Below are 8,081 nucleotides of genomic sequence, written 5' to 3'. Positions count from 1 at the left end.
GAGTTAACAGTTGTTTTGTGTGCGGCACAAATCATGCTTCGTTGACAGCATGGCCAATGTTGAATGTTTATCATTTTAAACTTGGAAAAGAGCCCCAACTCTCCGTATTTTCTGCTGGCTTGCCCCACCACCACAGAAAGCACTGAGGTAGGTTGAAATACCTGCATTTTGGAGCTGCCTTACTCAATAAAACAAAAAAGAGACCATGTTTGTATGTGGCTTCGTTAACTCAATGTTATATTATTTTTACATTGTTTGCAAACTGATATGTGACACGTATTAATGCCAAAATAACATGCAAAACAGGCAAGCCCCAAGAAAATATAATAATGTTAGAAATATGGGGCTCTGCCCCACCCGCCCTGAATGACAGGTCGCCACTGGAAGCAGGGCATCCTTCTAACAGTAAATCAACTTTGTTAGGCCTCACCTTAATGGCCCTTATGCCACTAGGTGAGATATGTTTTCATTGTTTTGGGGCAGAATTATGTGAGGTGTTTTTGGAGGTGCATCTTGGTCAGTTTTGGTCAGAAAATGCCGCCCTCGTCTAACCCTCTGCCACCTAATAGCCGATTTAAACCGATTTATGCTTGATCCAAAAATGCGGCCAGAGGCGCAGTACGGAGAGTGTAACGCAATTGCGAATTGCGAAGCCAAATCGAGCACTGTACGGCGATGCCGTGTGCCTCCTACATTTTGTAACAATGCGGAGTGCTCCCGCATAGCTCCACATTAACATGATTGGTCGTAGATATTTTTTTTATTTCACCTTTATTTAACCAGGTAGGCCAGTTGAGAACAAGTTCTCATTTACAACTGCGACCTGGCCAAGATAAAGCAAAGCAGTGTGACAAAAACAACAGAGTTACACATCGGATAAACAAACGTACAGTCAATAAAACAATAGAAAAATAATAAATAAATAGGCCAATAGTGGCGAATTAATTACAATTGAGCAATTTACACTGGAGTGATATATGTGCAGATGAGGATGTGCAAGTAGATATACTGGTGTGCAAAAGAGCAGAAAAACAAAAACAAATATGGGGATGAGGTAGGTAGTTGGTTGGATGGGCTATTTACAGATGGGCTGTGTACAGCTGGTAGTATGTGGTAGTGGAGTAGGGGCCTGAGGGCACACACTGAGGGAACACACTTAGTGTGTTGTGAAATCGGTAATGAATGTATTGTGATGTTTTTAAAATTGTATAACTGCCTTAATTTTGACGGACCCCAAGAAGAGTAGCTGCTGCCTTGGCAGGAGCTAACAGGGATCCATAATAAATACAACTATTGGTTGACGGTAGGGGGCAACATTCTTCACAAGAGCTATGTATAGTATCTTTCATGCAAAGAATGCTGCTTATATTGAATTTGAAAGATCATTTTACTTAGTTTATGCATATGAGCACGCACCGTCTGATTAGAAGACTTCTTGCACAACCCACTTTTTTCCCACTTCGGAGGCGCACAAGAACCATATTTGTCCTTGAGCGTGCACATCTTTTCACATATTATTACTGTTGAACCAGGGTCGTTACACTATTATTACTCACCCAGTTTATTTTTATAAGTATGTCCATTGTCGCTAGTTTGCATTACTTTGACATTAGCTTCATATTTAATTCTATAAACTAGTCTATCGATAATCTACATTGAGTTCATGAAGATTGTGTGAAATCAAGCTGCAGTCCAGTGCACCATTCTGAACTGAAGTCTTTTGCTGAGGTCATATGAGGACAAAACCGGGTCTGATCTTTGAACACAAATTACATTAAGACTGACAATCAGGCTAATTTAACAGTGGTAATTTAGACTCTAAACTTTTACTTCCTGATTGGTGGTTAATCATTGCCCAACCCCTTGTAAGAAATGCATTTGTGGCAAAAGACCATAAAACATAAATTAAGGCAGCGAAGAAGAGGCCAAGCGAGGCTCCACTCCCGTCAAAAACTATCCACTCAAGAATATAGCGAAAAGCAGACCAAGGGCTCTATTCAATCCGTATCGCTGAAGTCCACGTTAGAGCATGATTGAAATTAGGGCTGCATTCACAATAGATGCTGCATATGTCAGCTCAATCGGAAATTACCTTTACATTTCTCTCTCGCAACGCCTTAGTGATACAGACTAAATAGAGCCCCAAGAGTGGATTTTTTTTGTATTGGGGTCTGTGAGAGTGTGAGGGATTTTGTAAAAAAAAATGTAATTGCTAATTTGCTAAGCAAGTCTTATTTGATCAAATAGATTTTATAATCGGAGTTGTTTGTGTCTGTTGTTCACACTCGTATCTGCGCTCTCATCGGCTAGAATGTTTCCATCTGATCTCGCCTCCTCCTGCGACTATGGCCTTTTCTCAATAAGATTTCCTCAACTTCTGCGTCCTCTCTCCTCCATCCTCTCTGGCCTCCTTTTGAAACAGGTCAAAGGTAATCGAGGAGAGGCAGCATGGACAAAAATGGTCTTGTATGAAATTTGAAATGAATTTTCCAATCGCGCATCATCAGGCAAATTATGTTTACAGGGTGGAATCCAAAATTGAATGTATAAAGTGATAAAACAAATGCAGGTAGTTGTGCAAGACATTTTGAGCTAAAAAGATAAGTAGCATATCATTTTTAAATGTGTGCATGCTTTTCCCCTCTAACAATACGACAGCAGATTCAAAGGGGGTGTGGTAGGCAGGAAACACAAGGATGCACTTGTGTTTCCTTGCCAACAGGATGCTATTGAGGAGGGGAGGACTGTCTGCCGCTTGCCTACTAACAAACTGACACACTCATTGGTTTCTGGGTTACGGAGGAGAGGACGGAGGACAAACTTTTGACCAAATGAGAACTCCAATAACTCCCATTGTTAGGACGGAGACAACACCATCTCGTCATTATATTGAGCAGTGTTTCCCAACCCTGGTCCTCGAGTACCCCCAACAGTACACATTTTCATTGCATCCCTGGACAAGCACACCTGATTCAAACTGTAAACTAATCATCAAATGCTCAATTAGTTAAATGAGGTGTGTTTGTCCAGGGCTACAAAGAAAATGTATACTATTGGGGGTACTCGAGGACCAGGGTTGGGAAACACTGATATAGAGTACCTTTGATTAAGGATTATCTTGCTTATCTTGTGTTTCCAGGAACAGACCTCAGGTACTAGAAGTATAATATATAGATATATATAATACACTGAGCAAAAATGTAAACGCAAATGTTTCATGAGCTAAAATAAAAAAATCCCTGAAACGTTCCAGACGCACAAAGCTTATTTCTCTCAAATTTTGTGCACAATTTTGATTGCATCCCTGTTAGAGAGCATTTCTCCTTTGCCAAGATAATCCATCCACCTGACAGGTGTGTCATATCAAGAAACTGATTAAACAGCATGATCATTACACCTTGTGCCGGGGACAATAAAAGGCCATTTTAAAATGTGCAGGTTTGTCACACAACACCACAGATGTCTCAAGTTGAGGGAGCGCACAATTGCCATGCTGACTGCAGGAATGTCCACCAGAGCAGTTGACAGAAACTGTAATGTTCATTTCGCAACCATAAGCTGTCTCCAACGTTGTTTTAGAGAATTTGACAATACATCCAACCTGCCTCACAACCGCAGACCACGTGTAACCACGCCAGCCCAGGACCTACACATCCAGCTTCTTCACCTGCGGGGATCATCTGGGGGGGAGGAATCTTTCTGTCAGTAATAAAGCCCTTTTGTGGAGAAAAGCTCATTCTGATTGGCTGGCTGACAAGTTGGTGGGCCTATGCCCTCCCAGGCCCACCTATGGCTGCACCCCTGCCCAGTCATGTGAAATCAATAGATTAGGTCCTAATGAATGTATTTAAATTCACTGATTTCCTTATATGAACTGTAACACAGTAAAATCTTTGACATTTTTGCATGTTGCATTTATATTTTTGTTCAGTGTCTTTAATCCCAAGCAATTGATTGCTCCATGAAAACTCAGGGCTAGCACTTAAATCTGCCACTGAATCTGATCACAATTTTCTGTCTATATTCCATTTAAACAATGCAGCCATATACCGGCTGAAATCAGTTGATAGGACTTAGACAAGCTGTAAATGCAACAAGTACTGATATTGTATCATAATAATTTCGCCAAGAAAAAACATTTATGGTCTGTTTACATACATTTTAGAGGCTATTTATACAGAACATTGGTATAAAACCAATATAAACTATTTATATGAATTCTATTACACAATTGTTGATATGTCATATTTTCCTGCTGAAAGTATAATCAGGATTATACCTCTGCCATTCATTCCAATTAGACTGGTTTGGATTTCTCCCTGACCAATATGGCTGCCATTTTCAAATCATTCTGGAACTTTGAGGTTTAATGACATATCCTATTATAATTAAAAGACCTCTCAATGTACCTAAACCTATTTCCTTGTTGAATATCAATCCTATGTTATTTATGCAAAGACAAAAATCCACACAAAGACAAAAAATAAGCATTGCATGCTCAAATGTCAGCACTTTATTGATCAATTCCTTCAGGTACATAACCATAGCGCATATAGCCACTTCACAATTGCCAACAGCCTTCTGGAATACTTATAACTTTCATTAAAGTGAAATAACTTAACTTTCAACAGCTCCTGTGAAACCAGGGAATATATTGTCATTCCTTCAGGAGGGAGAGAAACCAGGGGCCTTCAGTAACCACCAGCTGCTCAACCATGACTGATATCTCAGCATTAAATCAAGTGATATTGGATTCTGTTCACAAGTAAGATGGGTCTGGCATAGGACGGATGCCATGACAACACAAAGATTGATGAGTCCTGGCCATTAAATAGTGATTTTGTGTCATTGAAGTACAGATCAAAAAGGGACAACAAACTCAGACTAAAAACACATTTAACTTAAATATTTATCTTCAAATACAATGTTTTACGATGTCGCAGACTTCAAATATGCAACAAGGTCTTGGCGCTCGCCCTTCTTCTTGATGCCAGCAAAGATCATCTTTGTTCCTGGAATGTATTTCTTAGGGTTTTCCAAGTACGCCATCAGGGTGGCTTCACCCCAAGTAATGCCTACAAGAGAATAATACAATCCCTTAGCTAAGGCAAGGAACTCTGTACATCAAGACTATATTCAGTTAATTATCTGACATTTTATTCATGCAGGTTTGGGGACAGCTATACATTTCCTCACTTGACTAGAAATGTAAATTGACTCAGGCAGCACTAACTAGTTCATGGCTAGAAGGGATCCAGCTTTTGTCAAATTGTGACTTTTGTCAGCAAACTAGGCGTATGTCACACATCACTACTTCACAGGAGAGTAATTTGAACTTAAATATTTATTCTTTACCAAAAAAGCCTTTTTGGTGGCAGAAATGCCTTCTGGAACATGTGAACTTTAATTTGCATTAATAACAATCTTGTATGCCACCTGTAAATACAAATTAAATTATGAGCCTAGTTGGTTTAGCCACGGAAAAAGTCAGGAACCTTCCCGCTAGGCATAATTTGCTGAGATAATGGATGGGCTGGAAATCCCGAGAGATGAGGTAGTAACATGAGTTGGTATTATGGTGAATGGTTTAGCTAGCTAGCTACATGTCTAAACAAAAGACTCCACTATGCAAGTAACCATTTCATTATACCGTTTACACCTTCTGTAGCCTGTGCATGTGACAAATAAACTTAGATTTTTGTGTGTGTTTACCAGGTAGAATGCCCTTTTTTTATTCCGTCACACTCACAAACGTAAGCAATTTTCTTTAATAAGCTTGCCATTAACTTGTAAATAATGATCTTGTTTTGAGTTTATTTACCTGTAATAATTTTTTTAAATGTGCTAAAGTTAAATCAGTCAGCTATGATATGGTCATTAATTGAACTGGCTACCCAGTTAACTCAACGTTAGCTAGCTAGCTAACTAACTAACAAGCTAGAAATGAACCAAAACATTGTTTAGAAAGTTGCTTTTAGTTGCCTCGTTTGCTAGATTGAGATATACTAAATTCATTTTTTAAATGGATGGGTTCATTGGTGTTAAAATATACCAGTTCTGCTATGTTGGACCACCAGGCTGCTGATGTCATGCAGCCTGTCATTTTTAGGTTTATACTTTTTCATAACGACAAGTTTGATCTCAGATGACAATAGAATGTTCATGATGTCACTGCAACAACTGTCTACAGACATGACAATAGACGTAGTATAAACAAGTCTTTAGTCTTGGAATCTTTGGATGTTTAGCATTCTATTAACATACTCACTCCGTTTAGCACATGGCCTCATATGTAAATCCTTAAAGAGATGGGTGGGGCTAAGGTTTAAGAGGGCGTAAACAATGCTGAAAGGGTGTAGACAATGCTGAATGGATGTAGACAATGAAGAATGGGTGTAGACAATGAAGAATGGGTGTAGACAATGAAGAGCTCTCTAGTAGGGGTACCAAAACATTCAATGGGCCATTTTCTCAAAATTGGGGTTACAAGATGATCAACTTTCAAAGCCGAATTACTTTCCCCATTGTTCCTCAACTGTTGTGTAGGATATACCATTTTCTAGCCCTGTCGCTACTCCGAATCAAGACAATTTGACTTTCGTAGCAGATTAGGAGAATTTATGCAGCAAGTTCGGAAAATGTGGTTAATTTGACAATCTGGATCCCTTCCAGCCATTTCCCACTAACTAGGAGGACAGGTGAAAAGGCCTACCTTTGCTCTTGTTGGCGTCCGTGTAGGAGTAGCCCTCAGCCTGACCAGTCTTACGTCCGAACAGACCCCAAAGGTTTGGACCCACTTTGTGCTTCCCACCGTCTTCGACAGTGTGGCACTGGGCGCATTTCTGAACAAAGGCCTTCTTTCCCTTTGCAATGTCACCCATAGTAACCTAGTGGAAGATACAGAACACGTTAGGTTAGCTACACTCTGGTTTATCACCTAACGTTATCCAGGACTTGGTCTGGATTAGTCTGGGCAATATTCAGTTGACTAACAGCAAGCAACTGGGCCACCTCCCCGATGAAGGTGATTCTATCATCGAAAGGTAATTTGCGATGACGTGATCTAGCTACCAAATCAGCAACTTTTTGCTCAGAAAAATATAACTTCACGGGCCAAATTAGCCACACTGCCCTGAGCTAGCTCAGCCAGCTAAAGTTAGCTAACTAGGTAAACATCAACGGAGCATTGTAGCCGACATCGCGGGCCCGTAGCTACAACAATCAGTCGATTTAGCGAACCAATACGTAATTTATAGTTAAAACAAAAACGAGTTCGCTAATTGTAATTGGGTTTCTTACTACGACAACACACTTTTCTATAGAAGAAAGCTGACAGGTGAGTTTGCTAGTCAGATGGGTAGTGCTGCTAGTTTGGCCAAGTTAGTAATGTGCCGCTATTATTGACAAGGAGCTGTCAGTGATGCTGCGCTAGCTAGCTATAGCAAGCTAAGAAGAGGTCAATGATCTGCACTACATATCTAACTACCTATAAAATCATACCACTTTAATCAAATCAATTATAAATGAAAGACAATCTAAAAGGGCATGGATGGAGGGGCACAGCCTTAGTCAATTGTTTCCGAATTGCAGGTTAGGTTTACGCAATTCCTATTCTTCAAAGCCCAGGACACGCTGTCCTACTCACGTTAAACTTACCGGTATATCATACTTTTTGTAGAATACCAGCAGCAGTGATACGGTCGCAAGGTAAAACAAAATTAGTCACTATTATTACCTTTGAATAATATCTTTTTAAACCTGCCAAGGAATTGTCATCTATCGGTTGCCTATGGAATGGTCCTGCTGTGGGGGGTAACGGAAGGTCACATCATTTTAGAGGCGCCGGCATTTGACGTCACAATCAGGCAATACTTCAGTTACGTGCTAGCTTTCGACGAATATGTAGTGGTACTAGTCTTGTTTTGCACGCTTTGTACAAAATAATAAAATGCAGTACTACAGGATATTTCTTAACGTAGCTCTTTATTAGCTAGCTACAACATGCATATTCACGTATCTCCAACCATGATCAACTGACCATGACCTAACCATCTAGGTGGTCTTAACCAATAGCACAGTAT

The 8,081-nt window shown here is 40.0% G+C and overlaps 1 protein-coding gene across 1 annotated transcript; it reads right to left on the bottom strand.

Moving 5' to 3' along the window:
- Positions 1 to 4,825: 4,825 nt before the first annotated feature.
- LOC106575069 (cytochrome c) lies at positions 4,826 to 6,881 on the bottom strand. The gene is made up of 2 exons (XM_014151222.2): positions 6,713 to 6,881; positions 4,826 to 5,075 (listed from the first exon to the last, which is right to left on the bottom strand). Exons 1-2 carry the CDS (start codon positions 6,879 to 6,881, stop codon positions 4,930 to 4,932), a joined length of 315 nt encoding a protein of 104 aa, XP_014006697.1. The 3' UTR covers positions 4,826 to 4,929.
- Positions 6,882 to 8,081: the final 1,200 nt, after the last annotated feature.

Source organism: Salmo salar, chromosome ssa17 (assembly GCF_905237065.1).
Source record: "Salmo salar chromosome ssa17, Ssal_v3.1, whole genome shotgun sequence".
Taxonomy (NCBI): Eukaryota; Metazoa; Chordata; class Actinopteri; order Salmoniformes; family Salmonidae; genus Salmo; species Salmo salar.
Note: the sequence above shows the minus strand (reverse complement) of the source record. Positions and strands in the feature narration are given on the sequence as shown.

Coding starts and splice junctions, on each gene's coding strand:
- LOC106575069 (XM_014151222.2), bottom strand. CDS start 6,881: ATGGGTGACATTGCAAAGGGAAAGAAGGCCTTTGTTCAGAAATGCGCC. Junction 5,076..6,712: donor GGACGCCAACAAGAGCAAAG/GTAGGCCTTTTC, acceptor ATTCTCTTGTAG/GCATTACTTGGGGTGAAGCC.